At 36.7% G+C, this 19137-nt stretch overlaps 1 protein-coding gene across 2 annotated transcripts; it reads left to right on the top strand.

Annotated features, from left to right (window-relative positions):
- The first annotated feature begins 9666 nt into the window (after positions 1–9666).
- Positions 9667–17168, top strand: LOC110794105 (DNA repair protein RAD4). 2 transcript variants are annotated; one of them, XM_021999055.2, is made up of 11 exons: positions 9667–10083; positions 10184–10276; positions 11020–11112; positions 11198–11299; positions 11634–11683; positions 13475–14212; positions 14798–15023; positions 15118–15312; positions 15415–15567; positions 15872–16081; positions 16162–16338. In XM_021999055.2, exons 1-11 carry the CDS (start codon positions 9778–9780, stop codon positions 16192–16194), a joined length of 2199 nt encoding a protein of 732 aa, XP_021854747.1. In that variant the 5' UTR covers positions 9667–9777; the 3' UTR covers positions 16195–16338. The 2 variants fall into 2 exon arrangements, with proteins under 2 accessions (XP_021854747.1, XP_021854746.1); XM_021999054.2 differs by having other exon boundaries at positions 9669–10083; positions 16152–17168.
- Positions 17169–19137: the final 1969 nt, after the last annotated feature.

The following is a 19137-nucleotide window of genomic DNA, read 5'->3' as shown; positions in this document are numbered from 1 at the left end:
AAGAACCTAATGAAGGAAATAATGCCCTTGGTCCAAGTATGCATTCTATGTTAAGTCTAATAAATGCGGTTCGGTATTAATTAACAAGTTAATAATTCAGTGAGATCAAGTGAGCTGAATGCCTAGCTAGAGGCCGCTTCAGTTCAAGTGGAATTAATTATATTAATCCACAGCTTACTCTTGACTGAACCCGTAGGGTCACACAAATAGTACGTAAACGGATCAAGTATTTAATGGCATTAAATACTCCATCTATGGATATTCGGAATCGACGGATCTTGGTTTCAGTGGGAGCTGAGATCGTCACAGGCAAGAAATGAATGCTCCGGAAACGATGATATTGCCGGAAACGGAAATATGGATCGTATCGGAAATATAAATATTATCCAAGTCGTAGATGTTGCCGGAAACGGAAACATGGTATGTATCGGAAAATATTATCGGAAATGGAAATATTGCCGGAATCGGAAATATTGCCGGAAACGGAAATATTGTCAGAATCGAAAATATTGCTGGAATTGGAAAATAATTCCGGAAACGGAAATATTAAATATTTGTTCGAAACGGAAATTAATTCCGGTATCGGAAATATAAATATTGTTCGTATCGGAAATGAATTCCGGAATCGGGAAATTAATCGGAAGCGTATCGTACGAATTAGCATCGGACGAGGCCTGCCAGACGAAGGCCCAGCACGAAGCCGGGCCATCGCCCAGCAAGCCAGCGCGCCACAACGCACCAGCCAAGGCTGCGCCAGGCCCACCGCAAGGCAGGCCCAGCGCGCGCCAACGCTGCGGCAGCGTGTGGGCCTCGCAGCAATGGGATGCGAGCTCGCGGGCTGCGCGCGCGCGCATGGCGCCCCTCGTGGGCTGCTGTGCGTGCGTGTGTGTTGGTGTGCTATACGAATCCTAAAGCTATCAGGTTTCGACTAATGATTAAATTCCTAAAACTAAAAGGATGAATTAATTAAATAAGAATTCTATTAGGATTCTAATTTAATTAATTCGTATCCTAATAGGATTACGATTCCCTTTCCATGCCTCTATAAATAAAGGCCTAGGGTCATTATTTTAGACAGAGATTTCAAGCATTCAAAGTGATTTTTGAGAGCAAAATTCAGTCATACAATTGCCTATATGTGCCGAAAATTCTAAGTACCTTAAGGGCGATCCTAGTTGGTCAAGCTTAAGGCGGATCCGGACGTGCTGTGGACTATCTACGGAGGGACGACACTTGGAGTCCTAAAGACTTGTTCTTGTTCGGTTCGGGCGCAGCTAGGGAAGGCACGCAACAAAGTGTATGCATCTAAACTATGCTAAATGATTATGTGTAAATAATATGCTTTCCTGGCTTTATGGTTTTTCCGCATGATTTATGAATTGTCATATGTATCATAACCTAACAGTGGTATCACGAGCCTCTTATTATTTTCATAATCTAAATTGCATGAACATGGTAAAATATTACAAATTTGCAAAAATTAAAAGGGGTGATTAATTTTCGTAATTGTTAATTAATTGCAAATTGCGTTTATTTAATTATACGTACGCAGTTTTTCGGCAGTTTCTTCGTTACTCATCCAAATCGAGTGATTTTTGTGTCAATTCCGCATGTAAAAGGCATTCTAAAATTTTGACAAAAATACTAATTTTCGGCCGAACCCAGAATTCTCAAATTCGAAGTCTAACTATGACTTTTCGGAGGTTTTAGTTTTTCGAATGCAAAATTTCGTAAATTTAAGATGTTAAATTAAATATTTGCGATTCTTGTTGATAAATCTTGAATTTTTGATTGACCTACTGTATATGTTTAACAAGTTTGGATGCCTAGCCTTGTTAATTATGCAATCTAATTTGTAATTATGATTAATTTGTTGAAAATTGGAATAATTTAGAATTAATTTGATTTTCATAATTAGTTATAATTTAATTAGATACCTATGATTAAAAACCACCATAAAAATTGTAAATTTATGTTAAATTTTAAATTTTTATGACCTAGACTTGAATCCATGTTAATCGTAAATCAATTAAATAATAAATTTTCGATGTTTCGCCCTAAAATTATGAAATAAATATTATTTATTAATTTGTCATTAATTTTGAATATAAATTTTAAATTTTTATGCGATTCGCTCATATAACTTGCACACACAAAGCAATGGACGCTACGTGTTACCCTTAAGGGGTGTTGTATAGTGCGGGCATGTGACGACGAGCAAGGGAGCTCGTCGCCCATGCGGTACGAATGCAATGAGCAAGGCCATGGTGCACGAGCACAAGGCAGCAGCCCTGCCTTGTGTCGTGGGCTGTGTGCAATGGGCGAATGGGCGAGGGCGAGAGCAAGGCACGAGCAGTCGCGTGTGGGCAGCAAGCGAGCTGCGCCACAGCGCGCACTGCCTCGCGCAAGCGTGCGGAGCCTCGCGCGCAGCGAGCGCGAGCACGCGTGCCACGAGTGCTACGCCCAGCATCGATCGCTCGCGCGCAGCGAGCGCCATTGTGCGTGCGACGAGCGCTGCGCCCAGCGATGGCGTGCAGCGTGCTTGTTGCGACGTGCGACGAGCGCTGCGCCCAGCGATGGCAAGCAGCTTGCTTGTTGCGACGTGCGACGAGTGATGCGCCCAGCGATGGGCTGCGGCAGCATGCGCGTGCATCGAGCGCTGGCGCGCGCAGCGAGCACTGGCTCGCGTGTTCGATTGATGCCTTACGATGGTGAGCAGCAGCGATGCGACGCAGCGCATGGGCTGCGCGCACATGGCCAGCGATGGCTGTGTGCGTGTGGCCCATGGGCGTGCGTTGCGTAGGATTGTTGCGTTGCGATTAGATCGTTTTGAAATTTTAGTTTGAAATTTTCAGTTTACGTAATTTTAATTAATTTTAAAATTAATAATTTAAATTATTTTCTTGGATTTTAATTTTGAATATTGTAATTATAATAAATTTTGTTTATTCTAATTATTTTACTAAAATTAAAATCATGAATTAATTTAAATACGACTGAAATTAAATTAAACTTTTTGGATTCAATTATAAATTTATATGAGCTTTAAATTTTAATTAAATTTGTATGTTTCCGGTTAGACTAGAAATACATTTTTATGTTTAAAATTAGTAAAGCATATGAATTTATTGGTTTAAGCGGGAGCCCTTTTTAGTCATAAACTCTTGATTAGGTCTACAAATCCTTAAGGTTAAAACAACTTGATTAGAATTAATAAGGACTGAATAATTTGTAGATTATTGGTGCCCTTGATTAATTGATGCAAATGTTTATGTGATGCATAATGTGTTTTACTAACCAGCTATGTGGGCCATTCATGATAATGAATGGGTGAATGGTATACATTGTATATGTACTGTTTTGCAGGTTATGAAGTGACTAGTATGGCCCAAATAGGATAGAAAATATGGTCTGTGTACCATTAATTTGAATGTAATTGGTCTAAAGTACCAAAGTTGTTTTTCAATTCAAATATGGTCTGCGTACCATCAAATAGTTGTAATTAGTTTTAATTATAGCTTATCCTATTTGAAGAAAATGGTGCCTCCCACGGAGATTTTCAAGACGGACTTTGAAGTTAAAGCTTCAAGATGAAGTCGGGCCATACTAGATCACATTTATCTTATGCATGCTTTAAGTTATTTATTGCTTTAAATATGTCTTAATTATGCATGAGATCGCGGCTTGATTATGTTGCATGATTAAGGATTTTAGTTCACTTAAAATCTAACCAACATAGTAAGAGCCTTAAGTTCCAAACTTAAAAATTGAGTTAAAAGGTGCCAGGCCAAAATATACACTTGCTTGGATATCCTTTACATCAATCTAGTAATAGTTTTCGCTCAGCGAGGTGTTACTTATTGGTCCTAAAGGGGCAAGGTACACAAATAATTGTGAGTACATGTTAGTTTTGGTGAAACTCAACGATATAAGTAAGGAGTCCTTTTATGTCGTGGCAAAATCGATAGGTTTACCTAATAAGTTCTTAGACGTACCTATCAACCAAGAATAGTTTCTAGACTATTAGCAAAAGGCTTTTGCTTACCTAAGATGTTTTAGGATTAAGTCGACAAACTGTGCTTAATTCTTCAATGATTTTAGGATCTTGGAATCATTTTATTCACACCTGCCGGAACAATAAATTCGAATAAAATGCTAATAACTTGTTGAAATTGCATGATTGCTTTAATTTTCAAGTTATTACTCATGATAAATGTTTAGACTTTGCATGCTTCAATGTATGTTTTAATTATTGTTTATAATTAAATATCTTGCACTGCAGTAAATCCTTTTAGAAAGGTAACAGTAAATTTCCTCGATTGGTAGTGAATCCAAGAACGATTCACGGAAATGAGAGAAAATGAGCAATTTAAAATGTACGTTTCTTTTAGCGACTTTTATGGTTGTTTTCGAGTATCAAAGTCGAATGGCAAACCGATTGGTGCTTGTGAATTCAAAATACAATGTAGTTTTGAGATCATAAAGCATTGAGTTTAAACACTCAGCTTTACCAATGGTTAACAACCTAATATCTTTGTCCATTTAATTCTCGAATGAGTCTAGTCCCTAGACAGTCGAATAAGATTGATGCTTAGAGAACTTTAGAAGCTTCTGGTAAGATCATCTAGTTGAAACAGAATATTCAACATAAATAAAATGGTAAGAACTCTGTTGGAATGACATCGGACATGTCTAACAAAGTATAAAAGTCAACACTATAGAATTCAATTCTTAAGACTATAAGAAAGGGTACAAGAAATAGGGAAACAAGGAACAAATGAAAGGAATTTACGATTCCGTTTCTACCTATAAGTTTATGTTTAAGGAGAAGTGACCTAGCAATATACCGCTTGAAGTTCTTACTTCGGTAATAACTCAAACAATGGAAGCTAGGCTACACTAATGACCTACAAGTGGGAAATGAAGCATGGCAATGCTACATTAGTTGTAGGGTCATCTAGTTAGTTTTAAGTCCTTTCAAAGGCTGGAACTTAATGGCTATTTTGTTCCATAATTCAACTTTGAACTAAAGAACCTAAGGACTCATTTGATTCTTATTACATGACTAATATACATAGTTTTAACTTTCTAAAACTCATTCGAATCTATTTATGCACATTTAAGGCTCATTAGGTCGTTATAGGTCATGTTTAGAGCTAAAATGACATTTCCGCTCCCAACTTTGAACTAAAGAACCTAAGGACTCATTTGATTCTTATTACATGATTAATATGCATAATTTTAACTTTCTAAAACTCATTCCAATCTACGTATGCACATTTAAGGCTCATTGGGTCGTTATAGGTCATATTTAGAGCTAAAATGACATTTCCGCAACCAACTTTGAACTAAAGAACCTAAGGACTCATTTGATTCTTATTACATGACTAATATACATAGTTTTAACTTTCTAAAACTCATTCGAATCTATTTATGCACATTTAAGGCTCATTAGGTCGTTATAGGTCATGTTTAGAGCTAAAATGACATTTCCGCTCCCAACTTTGAACTAAAGAACCTAAGGACTCATTTGATTCTTGTTACATGATTAATATGCATAGTTTTAACTTTCTAAAACTCATTCCAATCTACGTATGCACATTTAAGGCTCATTGGGTCGTTATAGGTCATATTTAGAGCTAAAATGACATTTCCGCTCCCAACTTTGAACTAAAGAACCTAAGGACTCATTTGATTCTTATTACATGATTAATATGCATAATTTTAACTTTCTAAAACTCATTCCAATCTACGTATGCACATTTAAGGCTCATTGGGTCGTTATAGGTCATATTTAGAGCTAAAATGACATTTCCGCTCCCAACTTTGAACTAAAGAACCTAAGGACTCATTTGATTCTTATTACATGACTAATATACATAGTTTTAACTTTCTAAAACTCATTCGAATCTATTTATGCACATTTAAGGCTCATTAGGTCGTTATAGGTCATGTTTAGAGCTAAAATGACATTTCCGCTCCCAACTTTGAACTAAAGAACCTAAGGACTCATTTGATTCTTATTACATGATTAATATGCATAGTTTTAACTTTCTAAAACTCATTCCAATATACGTATGCACATTTAAGGCTCATTGGGTCGTTATAGGTCATATTTAGAGCTAAAATGACATTTCCGCTCCCAACTTTGAACTAAAGAACCTAAGGACTCATTTGATTCTTATTACATGACTAATATACATAGTTTTAACTTTCTAAAACTCATTCGAATCTATTTATGCACATTTAAGGCTCATTAGGTCGTTATAGGTCATGTTTAGAGCTAAAATGACATTTCCGCTCCCAACTTTGAACTAAAGAACCTAAGGACTCATTTGATTCTTATTACATGATTAATATGCATAGTTTTAACTTTCTAAAACTCATTCCAATCTACGTATGCACATTTAAGGCTCATTGGGTCGTTATAGGTCATATTTAGAGCTAAAATAACATTTCCGCTCCCAACTTTGAACTAAAGAACCTAAGGACTCATTTGATTCTTATTACATGACTAATATACATAGTTTTAACTTTCTAAAACTCATTCGAATCTATTTATGCACATTTAAGGCTCATTAGGTCGTTATAGGTCATGTTTAGAGCTAAAATGACATTTCCGCTCCCAACTTTGAACTAAAGAACCTAAGGACTCATTTGATTCTTGTTACATGATTAATATGCATAGTTTTAACTTTCTAAAACTCATTCCAATCTACGTATGCACATTTAAGGCTCATTGGGTCGTTATAGGTCATATTTAGAGCTAAAATGACATTTTCGCTCCCAACTTTGAACTAAAGAACCTAAGGACTCATTTGATTCTTATTACATGATTAATATGCATAATTTTAACTTTCTAAAACTCATTCCAATCTACGTATGCACATTTAAGGCTCATTGGGTCGTTATAGGTCATATTTAGAGCTAAAATGACATTTCCGCTCCCAACTTTGAACTAAAGAACCTAAGGACTCATTTGATTCTTATTACATGACTAATATACATAGTTTTAACTTTCTAAAACTCATTCGAATCTATTTATGCACATTTAAGGCTCATTAGGTCGTTATAGGTCATGTTTAGAGCTAAAATGACATTTCCGCTCCCAACTTTGAACTAAAGAACCTAAGAACTCATTTGATTCTTATTACATGATTAATATGCATAGTTTTAACTTTCTAAAACTCATTCCAATCTACGTATGCACATTTAAGGCTCATTGGGTCGTTATAGGTCATATTTAGAGCTAAAATGACATTTCCGCTCCCAACTTTGAACTAAAGAACCTAAGGACTCATTTGATTCTTATTACATGACTAATATACATAGTTTTAACTTTCTAAAACTCATTCGAATCTATTTATGCACATTTAAGGCTCATTAGGTCGTTATAGGTCATGTTTAGAGCTAAAATGACATTTCCGCTCCCAACTTTGAACTAAAGAACCTAAGGACTCATTTGATTCTTATTACATGATTAATATGCATAGTTTTAACTTTCTAAAACTCATTCCAATCTACGTATGCACATTTAAGGCTCATTGGGTCGTTATAGGTCATATTTAGAGCTAAAATAACATTTCCGCTCCCAACTTTGAACTAAAGAACCTAAGGACTCATTTGATTCTTATTACATGGCTAATATACATAGTTTTAACTTTCTAAAACTCATTCGAATCTATTTATGCATATTTAAGGCTCATTGAGTCGTTATAGGTCATATTTTTAACAACTTAATTATATCTATAGTCTGCAAATATATCTTTTTATGCTTCAATGGAATGTAAAGATAATATCGTGAGTGTGAACTTTGGTACTCTATAACTCATATATTTTCCTTCCATCTTGCAGGGATCGAGTCGATTGGAATTATAAAGTCAACACGGCCTTAATTAAGGTTTGTACGTAATGCATGATCGATCTAAAGGGAGCTAAGTGGCCGGATTAGAGAAATTTGTTAGACTAGCTCTCTAGCCTTTTGTCTTTATTTGTTAATATTAGTTTTAATTTGTTAGACTAGCTAGCTAGGTGTTTAAAAATTGTAAACGTACGTACTATACGTTTTTCTCTATTAGGCTAATATAAATGAAGTTAATTTAATGATTTATTAATAAAAAAATAAGCAGATTCATACCTTTGCTATTCTGGTGTTGATTGGTGCGTGTACAGGTTTCAATACTCAATGGTGTATATATATAGATTTGGTTATTGCCACCTATTTTATATTTTAAAAGAATTTGGAAAATAAAAAATAATGTTGTTGAAGGGGGCTTTTAATGTACGCCTCGACAACATATGAATTTATGGCGCCAATGTACAGGTATTGGCGCAAGAATACAGGTCTGTTGAGGGGGGCATTTAAGAAGTGAGCCTCAACAGAGGTGTCTGTTGAGGCGGGCTTTTGTAAAGCCCACCACAACAGGTCCTTATTTTTTCGCTTTGGTTTTGGGCTGTTGAGGCGGGCTTTTGAAAGCCCCCCACAACAGACCACCTGTTGAGGCGAACAATGCCCGCCTCAACAGCTATGTGAGCTGTTGAAGCCACGTCTGTCGAAGCGGGCCTTGTTCGCCTCAATAAGCCCAAAATGCCCCCCTCAACAGGTATTTTTTCCACTAGTGTTTTATGGAAAATAATGCATAAAGATTTAATTTTGGGCTTGAAATAGGGTTCGGGAGATCATTTGAGGGGCTTTCAAGTATGAAATCCCCTCAAAGATGACCCTTTTAGTACATTACCTAGTTCAAATGAGTGTGCTCATCATAAGAACATCCTTGGTTTTAGAAATAAGCAAAATAGGAGATTAGAAGGGCCTTGGATTACCTAAGTAGACTAGATTGATTTCTCCAAGGTGATTTCCCAATTGCAAAATAGTAAGAAAGTTTGTGTTTTTAGAATTTTGAGGATTTTGAGGATTTTGAGAGAATTTGTTAATTGTGTAGTGATTTTGGCATTTCGACCTTGTATTGTGTTTTTGATTTTCTGCCCCCAATGTTTCAGAAAATGAGGGTTTATATAGAAATGTGGTTGAAAAGCCGACAAAAGACCGACGCCTGGCGCCAGGCGCTGGCCTGACGCTGATGCCGAGCTGGCGTCTGGCGCTAGTAGATGATGCCAAAAAAGGACGATGACGATGTCCTTTTGAGGCGTGTCTTGGTTGGTACGTTGTACCTTTTTGTATTGTAGTTGGGGAGGTTTGCTTGGGGAGGTTGCTTAATGAGGTTTATTTGCTTGTTTTTAGATGCAAACCTCTTGCTGATTTGTAAAGTCTGAATCCGGTTTTACAGTTCGGTGCCCGGGATGCTCGGTTTTGTGTGTTGGCGGCCAAATTTGGATTGCTTAGTGTCATTTTGACTGAAAACGTGGCTCAGAGACCAATAAAGAGGTCCGGTTCAAGAGTTTGTACTTGGAATATTGAATTTGTATTTAGGAATTGAATTTTACACCAAGTTCCGGAATGGGAACGTAATTGGGGATTGGATTTTGGACTTTTAGACTTAGAATATTTAGCAATCGAGACTTTCACTCGGAGTTGTATCAATCTTGACGCTAGGCTAATGATTTCGTCTAGAGACACAAATTTGGTGTGTAAAAATACAAAACGAAATAACAAAAAGAAACGGAAAGAAATGAGTAACTTTTAGTAATGGAGTATGATCATGTACATTTTACCAAACAAAAAATTGCGCCAAACCTGAAAAACACAAACCGACATAAACCAACAGGAAAGAAATTTAGGGTTTATGAAACTTTGGATTTTCCATTTTTGTGGCGGGAATGGAAAAATCGGGCACCAAGCGGAAGAGTTCCAGAGGCAAATCCAAATTCCAGAGTGTAGAAATCATCAGGGACAATCAACCTCTCAAATTCCGCCAAAATTCTAGTAAAAACAAGGACGACGAAAAAGACCCCCAAAATAAAAATCAAGACGACGACGCTGATTGGGAAGAAGGGTGCATTCCATCTTCTTCAACTTCTAACAACATCAATGCTAATCAAAACAATGGGGTTACCATTGAATTTGACGCTTTGCCCAATTCGCCGAAAAAGAAGCGTATTCGAAGAGCTACTGCTGAAGATAAGGTGAACATACATTTCTCCATGCCCATCAAATTTATGACATTTGCATCTATTGAAAATTCCACCGGGAAATTTAATGTTAGTGATTGTTTGAAAATTTCAGGAATTTGCAGAGCTTGTGCATACGGTTCATCTGCTTTGTTTGATTGCAAGAGGGCGGTTAATTGACGCTGCTTGCGATGATCCTCTTATTCAGGTTACATTATGTTTTATTTCTAAATGAACAGTTATTACTGGTTTTGTTAATTTCCCCTTTTAATTAAAGTAGGGATGCCATATACTCCATGTTTATTGACCAAATTATGACAGAATTTTAAGGTTTTGTTTCCCTTGAAGGTGGGGTGGAAATGTAGGATGTTCATGGTTAAGGAAAGGTCCCTTGTCTGTCTTCAATTGCGACAAACTACACTTACTTCACGGCTGTGTGATCCTCTTGATCTTTTGCGCCACCATTGTTTGATGATTGAACACCATTTTCGCAGAAAAGGCGTTTATCTACAAACTTGCCTATATAATTTATATATGATTTGAACCTTTTTAGAATAGGAATTATATTTTGTTTTCTATCTAAGTTGAATCAGTGTTCTCCCTTATTCAATACCTCGCTTCTGCCTGAAGTAGGTAGTCAATTAAGGGGGAAAAAGTTAGAATTACTAGGGTAGTTTAATCCTATTTGGATTTTATCTCGGGTCTGGGGAGGTTCCCATCTTTGAAGCCTTATCCCTACTGCTGTATGAGTGAAAAATGAGAGAATGTTTTCCTGTAGAAGAAATATATAGTTTTTTTTACTACCAATATTTACTTTAGTAAAACACATGTGCATACTCCACAATGGCTTCCAAGGAGCTTGTCTATCTTCTAGGAAGTGTTACCTTTGTCTCAATTGTTTATATTGTGCATAATCTGCACCTGATTTTTGGAAATGAAATATTGTGGCAGGCTTCCTTGATCTCACATTTACCGCCACACTTACTGAAGCTATCAGAAGCTACCAAACTTACTGCTAATTCTTTGACTCCTCTTGTCTCTTGGGTAAATGACCATGTTTATGTTTTCAGTTGTTTGTTACTCATCATATGTGAAGGCTCTCATTGATTCTCCCGATAACATTTTGCAGTTCCATCAGAATTTTCATGTGAAGAGCCCGAGCAGTGCAGAAAAACCTTTCCATTCCGCTCTAGCATCTGCTCTTGAAGTGCAAGGAGGGAGTCCTGAAGAGGTTATTCAGTCATTTCTTATGACACTTGTTTGGCTCATTTAAGTACTTTTTTTTTTTTACATTTCTGCTTTAGTTTGTGACATGGTAGTGGTTGTGAGCATAAGATTAGAATGAGTAGGTTGCTGAATTCGTCAAAGGAATCCAATATGGCATGTCTTATACAAAGTATATATTAAACAACCAATGCTAGTATAAATTGGGTCATAACAGTTATTTATAGTGCTTATTGTCTTGGTTTAGTCTTGAGTACGGTTTAAACTTTAAAGAATAGCACAGGGTTGATTTTTTTAATTTTCACGAACCTCCTTGTATATTAATTGGAGTTTTGTCGCAGGTTGCTGCGCTGTCTGTAGCACTTTTTAGAGCTCTAAATCTTACAACAAGGTGATTTTCATTGAGCTATGTTTGATGTTATTTTATTTTTGTTTATATCTGCTATCTTTTTGTTTTTGACATGGATTTACCTACTGCACCTTGGAGACAAAGGAAGATTAGTGTTACCATATTTGACACCTGGGACAAAATCTGTAATTTTTAAATATTTTTCAACTATGTATTTGGACCTGAATAGTTATGATCCATTGCCCATTATCACATCATTTCTTTGCTGTGATGCTCAGGCTCATCATTTAGCCACGTCATACACTTGTCTATACGAGCGGGTATATATGATAGATATGGGTCTTAGGGCACAACAATTAACTAGAGACATCAGATTTACCCTATCCACAATACCACGCAACGTTATTTATTCAGCGTCAACAAATTCCATTTTCAGATCTAGGGGTTGTGTTCGACAACGGTAATCTAAAAATTGACCCATCAATTGACAAGATGGAAGATCTGAAATCTTTAGGCTGTGGGGTTTTCAATTTTATAGGAGAGAAGACATTGGCAGTGGTATTATTCTTGCCAATGGTTGATCTGTGGCTGGAGTGAGATGAGTTGGATCTTTTGCAGACATGCGAGCGGAAGGGATGAAGGTTAGAGATAACAATAGCTTGTAGAAGTGGATCAATGAATGAGTCATAAAGGGTAGGGGGTTGGGGGTGTTATATTACGTTGTTTTTTGTCTCTTGTTTAAAATCGTGTAGACTTTTCTTTTTCTTCATATATCTATTTCATGTTCGACCGACTACTGCTATTTCTTTATCCTTTCTGAAAATTTGTATATATATTCAGTAGAATAATTTTATAATTTTATTTTATATGTTACTCCCTTCGTATTTATTTAAGGGATACGCTTGGCCGGGCACGGGTATTAAGAAAAAGAATTGAATGAAATAAAATAATAAAGCAAGTGGGATTGGGTAGATATTTTACTTGGTAAATAAGTGGGAATCATGTCATTTTGGGGGGTGGGAGGTGTGGTGAGTTTGTGAAATTATTTGTTTAATAGGATGGTGGGTCATAGGATAAATTAGATGTATTATTATTTAATTAGATGGTGGGGTTGATAAGTTACTAAAAATGGCAAGTGTATCTCTTAAATAAATACGGCCGGAAAAGGCAAGTGTATCCCTTAAATAAATACAGAGGGAGTATAAAATTGCCATGTTCAAATGTCCATGTATTAAATTTAGTTACTTGTGAACTCAACTCTTTGATCCATCAACACCCGTGTTAGCGCATCATTGTTCTAGTTTTAAGCCTTAATTCATGCCCAATGGACCCAACGTGCGATCTTTACAACTTGTAAAGAACACTGTACTGTGTGCTTTATTATGTCCTTGAGAGCCTGTCCCATGGAAGAGGCAAGTCTTAGAAGCAGCAATGTTACAAATCTGCAACTTTATTCTGCCTGAAGACAGAACTCACATAAATATGGATGCAGCCAACCTTTGTTAATGATGTCGAGACTTAAGTTTGTACAGTGTATCTTGAGCCTTGAGGAATGGCATTGATCAGAAATTGTTCAGATGTAGTGGCCTTGACAATGATTTGATGTGTTTTCCTGTTCCCATATTTTCATCATTTAGACAAAGCATATACTTTTGTGCTTCTTGTTATCTCTGTGTATCCTTCTACCAAATACAGTTTATCTTGGTTGTCATCATATTCAGTTTCCTATCTAATAGCTCAACCAAAACAAAGAAAAGCTAGAAGATTTTCTTGTTAGCGTTGATGGTACCTTAGGGATGTCGATTTTCTTTCTCAATGTAGTTCTCTTTTCAGGTTTATATCAGTGTTGGATGTAGCCTCCTTGAAACCAGAAACTGATGGAATTGAGCTATCATATTGCGAGAGCAGCAGGGAGAGAAAAAATATTTTTAACTCTTCAACACTTATGGTTAGTAAAATGAGCACAGGTTCGACAAGTTTAACGAAATCATCTGCTTCCAATGGAAAAAATATCAATGGTACTTGCATTACCTCAGTTTCTGAAGCTAAGCAAGGGCATGTAAAAAATAATGAAGTTAAAGATTCACCTGCTTCTAATCAGATGATAAAGTCCGATCTACCAGTTGGTGAGACACAGAATGATTCCGAGGATGACAAGTTCTCAAGGAAGAAAGGGGACTTGGAATTTGAGATGCAGTTGCAAATGGCTATGTCCGCTACAGCAGTGGTAGCCCCGGAAGGGAAACTTGAAGCATCTACTAGTGGTTCACCTAGTAGTTCAAAAACTTCTCTATCTCCGTTGAAAAGAATAAAGAGAATAGCTGAAGAACCCCCCTCATCCTCCCATGTTATATCTACAGCAATAGGATCAAGAAAAGTTGGAGCTCCATTATATTGGGCGGAGGTCTATTGCAGTGGTGAAAACATGACAGGAAAGTGGGTTCATATTGATACTGTTAATTCTATCGTTGACGGAGAGCTGAAGGTAGAGGCTGCAGTTACTGCATGCAAGAAGTCTTTGGGATATGTTGTTGCCTTTGCTGGACATGGGGCTAAAGATGTAACACGCAGGTTGTCTATCTCTATGAAGATGATTTTTAAACTTTTTATGACTGCTGCCTGACTTTATCAACTGGATTTTTTTTGTGTTTTCCATTCTTCATTCCTTACCTCAATTATATGCTACCTTTTCCGGTAAAGCTTATACTGAATAGCAAATGTTTAGTTTTACAGATAAAAGACTTGTGGATCCTGTTGGGAATATTACGCATTTAGGTTGTAACCCATCAATTGAGTGCTTGTTTTGTTTGAATGTGCAGCTTGACTTACTTTCTCCTAGTTAATGAAAAGTATTTTGTTGTAGTGAACTAATGGCTGATATTTAACCTTGGAAATCATCTGTTGTCTTTTTACTACTGTTTGAATTCTGTTTGATCTCATATCTTGACAGTATACATAGTTATTTGAATTCAGTTGATTTCGGTTCCTTTATGATACTGTAAAAACTTAGCATCCATTATTTTTTAAATACAAAAAGTATTGAGCATTCATAGTAAAGAACGTGCGAAAAATTAGTTTTTCAAGTGAATTCTTTGATTGCAGTTTGAGTATTCTCTGGGCACTTGTGAACATTAAACACATATTACTGTAGTGCAGGTACTGTGCAAAGTGGTATAAAATAGCCCCAAAAAGAATTGATTCAGAATGGTGGGATGCTGTGTTAGCTCCACTGAAGGAGTTGGAGTCTCGTTCAACTGGTGGAATAGTACCTTTGCATCAGAAGGATATGAAATCCTCAGATATGTTCGACAGTCGGAGCAATCTCGAGGATATGGAGTTGGCAACAAGGGCATTAACGGAACCCCTTCCTAGCACTCAACAGGTACCGTGACTGATTGGCCATTTACGTTTGCTAGTGTATCTTGCAACTTGCTCACATTGTTCTCCCTCTTGGACAACTTGGTTTGCTAATGCAGGCATATAGAACTCATCCACTGTATGCTATTGAAAAATGGCTTACGAAGTATCAGATTTTGCATCCAAAAGGTCCTATACTTGGTTTCTGTTCCGGTTACGCTGTTTATCCTCGAACTTGTGTGCAAATACTCCACACAAAAGAAAGATGGCTTCGCGAGGGGCTGCAAGTTAAGGAGAATGAGCTTCCTGCAAAGGTATTTGCTATTGTTTCATGGTAATCAATGTTTGCATTACCTTAACATTTGCATTTTGTGGTATATGTTGTCTGACATGTTCTGTGTTTTTCTTCTTCAAAGGCGGTGAAGAGTAACTCTAAGAATCGTAGAGGAGAGACTACTGAAGCAGAAGATTTATGTGAGGGCGGATCACATGGAGTTGTTTCTCTGTTTGGAAAGTGGCAAACTGAACCATTGTGTTTACCTCCTGCTGTAGATGGCATTGTGCCTAAGGTAGGATTGTGCATTCTACAGATCTCACAGTTTAAGATAATTTAGCGTTCAACTTTGAGTTTTTGAAACTTGATGTTCTCAAAGATGCTTGATTTGATGAGTTGGCTGGATAAGTCAGCTAGACACCTGGATCCCTTCCATGGGTTATGTAAGTCGGACAGTGCATCGACCGACAATTAAATTTTTGCGTCTCCCTTCCTTTTTTGTTCCTTTTCCTTCTCTATGATTTTTTTTAGTTTTTAGTTTGATATCGGAACATAGATATTTCATTGTTTTGTACTTAGTTCGATTGCTTTATATGTAGAATGAGCGTGGTCAAGTGGATGTTTGGTCTGAGAAGTGCCTCCCTCCAGGCACTGTGCATCTGCGGTTCCCAAGGTTGGTTCCTGTTGCGAAGAGACTTGGGATCAATTTTGCTCCTGCCATGGTTGGGTTTGAATTTCGAAATGGACGGTCAATACCTGTCTATGAAGGCATTGTGGTCTGCACTGAATTCAGAGAAACAATTCTAGAGGTAACAGTATCACTTCCCTCAATTCCAATTCATTCGCTCGTATTGGTCATTAAACTACATATGTTGCCAGGCATATGCAGAAGAGGAGCAAAGACGAGAGGAAGAAGAGATGAAAAAGGAAGAGAGACAGGCACTTTCTCGATGGTACCAACTTCTCTCATCTATGGTTATCCGACAAAGGTTGAACAATACTTACATGAACAATGTGGAATCAGAAACTGTTACCAAACCCTTGAAGTCTGAAAATGAATCTTCATGTGCTGCTGCTGCAAATGTGAATGAAAGTACTGTGCCTCACCAGGGAAATACATGTGGAACTAAGATTCATGATTCGGACCCGATGCACAAGCAAAATCATGAACATTTCTTTTTGACAGATGATGAGAGTTTTGATGAGGACAGCATGACCCGTACAAAACGATGTCTTTGTGGAGTATCAATTCAGGTCGAAGAGCTTTAACACTAGTTTTTACCATGGTATAACTTATTCGGACCAAAAAGTACAGTACAACTTATGGTTGGCATGGTGATTTTCCTTCTGGGGAACTTGAGAGAGGGAAAAGAGATGAGACAGAATGTGCCAAGTTTGGCATTTTCATATGCACACTCTCCTCATCTGATGGCGGTTTTTAGTCAGGTCGAGTTGTTTACATATCTGGACAAATGCTGCACGAGATTTGGTTTTGATTATGATCTTATCCTAGTGTGTAAAATGATCAGGATCTCAGGGAAGTAAATTCGAAGGTTGGATGGTTTTAGGTCTAACAAGTGTATGTTTAAGTAATTTAACTGAAGTTGATTTATATCCAGTCATGCTTTTGGTTTCTTAGGGTTGCTGTTTTCCAGCTTAAGCCTAGAGAAGTTGTCTGTATATTTAACTGTAATTTAACTGAACTTGATGCTTCTCCTGTTGCTTTTGAAAACCAGCAAGCCTCGGTCTAGATATGGACTTTTGTTGTAATGATTATAAAGCTCGGTGTTAATCATCTGTTCGGCAGCTAATACATACGGAGTAGTAGTATTACTGTATTAGTCATGGTGTATCCGAAGCTAATGTTTGATGTTTATTTGATATCTTTGTAAAACATTTGTTGTCTTGGTGTGTTGTTTTCAAAATTTAAGGAGAGCTAAGAGAAAGTAACATCATTATTTTCTCTTCTTTGTGATATTTTTGTAAATTGTTACTGTATTTTTTTTCAACTTATTTGGTCATTCCCATCAACTGATCAACCCACCAAAGCCAAACATGGGATTGGCAATAATTTTGTGGATTTTAAATCCATATCCCATTGTTTTTGTTTTTTTTGACAGGCATATCCCATTGTTTAACATGTGCCAAACATTCTATCAGTGGTGGTAGTAATGATGAGAGCTTGAAAATTCAATAGTTGAGTCATATAAGTGGATATCAAAAATATTGAATTAAAATCGGTTTTCTTAAATGTAAATATAAGGGGAAATTGTAAAAAGTATTAAAAGAATAATCATCCAACATTTTGAAAATAAAATACCAAAACAATAAAGGAGAAATCATAAAATTTGTGATTTGATAAAGTCACGTATGAAACACGTGGAGGTTAATATGTAAAGCATGAAGTTCGGCACAAGGTCTCTTCTAAAAAAATTAATTAATTTGTGTCAAAAGAAAACTTTCAAAAGTTCTTTTATTTTTATTTTTATAAAGTAATCATAATTTTGGTGATACATTTCACATTTGTTCTCATCTAATGTGGATTACAAAATCTCTTATTTGTTACGGATTACTCCCCTCTAACTTTTGTTTTACGCATAGCTACATGGGGTGTGAATTCTCAATCCGACTCAGTGAACCCGATGGGTTTGTCCGACCGTTTAGAATCCGAACCGTTTAGAACCCGTGAGTTAAAATCCGAAATCCAATCCGATCCGATTATATTCAATCCGAATCCGACCCAACCCGTTAGTATTGATCCGATTAAGATCCGAATCCGTTAACTGTCCGATCCGTGACAATCCGAATCCATTTAATCCGATCTGAAGCGATCCGAAACCCGTTTATGATCCGATCCGTTTCAATCCGAATCCGTTCCAACCCGAGGAATATCCGTTTAATCCGATCCGTTTTCAATCCGTGACCCGTTTAATCCGACCCGTTTCAACCCGTGACCCGTTTAATCCGATCCGTTTTAAATCCGTGACCCGTTTAATCCGCCCCGTTTCGACCCGTGACCCGTTTAATCCGATCCGTTTTTAATCCGTGACCCGTTTAATCCGATCCGTTTTTAATCCGTGACATATGGTTATCATCATCAATCCATACGGTGATGATATAGCCGTACATATGGTTATCATCATCAATCCATAAGATATCCAATTTCGTATATGAAAAAATTATAAAAACTTAATATTCTGAAAATATATATCGAGACCAATATAACAAGATCTTACATGATAACATTTTGATGTATATAATAGTGAGAATGTATGGTCAAAGTTTTCATACTTTGTACACATATTCCAAGACGTAAAGAACTTTCAGGAATGGAGGTAGTATTAAACCAAGTTATACAATATACTCAATAACTTATATTACTGATCTTAAATTCTTATTACTTTTAAAAGTTAGTTATCGTATTCGTCCCCTATTTAAGTTATCGATATTATAATATATAATTTGGAACCGGATGTGTAACACCCCGACAATTCTCCCTTTTCTAAAGTACTCTTTTAATATAAAACATAGAGAATTATCAAGGCATTATCGCCCGTGTGAAAACGTAACGGCTTATTCAGAATTTTGCAGCGGAAAACATAAAACTAACTTTTAGGTTCATAAATAATCGATTACATATTAAGTCCAAAACCAATTAACGGAAATAAGGAAATACGAATAGTATGACAAATTTCAAATCCAAATTAACAAACCAAATCACTTAACAAAACAAATCTAACTACAAGCTCTCTAATCCCGATCCCAATGATGCATCATCTTCAAACCTGTAGATGGGCAACGCTTATTGATCCTTAGAGACTGTTCACCAAAGATGGGTCATCACAGGATCAATAAGGCATAGCCA

This window comes from Spinacia oleracea, chromosome 3 (genome assembly GCF_020520425.1).
Source record: "Spinacia oleracea cultivar Varoflay chromosome 3, BTI_SOV_V1, whole genome shotgun sequence".
NCBI lineage: Eukaryota > Viridiplantae > Streptophyta > Magnoliopsida > Caryophyllales > Amaranthaceae > Spinacia > Spinacia oleracea.
Note: the sequence above shows the minus strand (reverse complement) of the source record. Positions and strands in the feature narration are given on the sequence as shown.

Coding starts and splice junctions, on each gene's coding strand:
- LOC110794105 (XM_021999054.2), top strand. CDS start 9,778: ATGGAAAAATCGGGCACCAAGCGGAAGAGTTCCAGAGGCAAATCCAAA. Junction 10,277..11,019: donor GCGATGATCCTCTTATTCAG/GTTACATTATGT, acceptor ATATTGTGGCAG/GCTTCCTTGATCTCACATTT. Junction 15,568..15,871: donor TAGATGGCATTGTGCCTAAG/GTAGGATTGTGC, acceptor CTTTATATGTAG/AATGAGCGTGGTCAAGTGGA.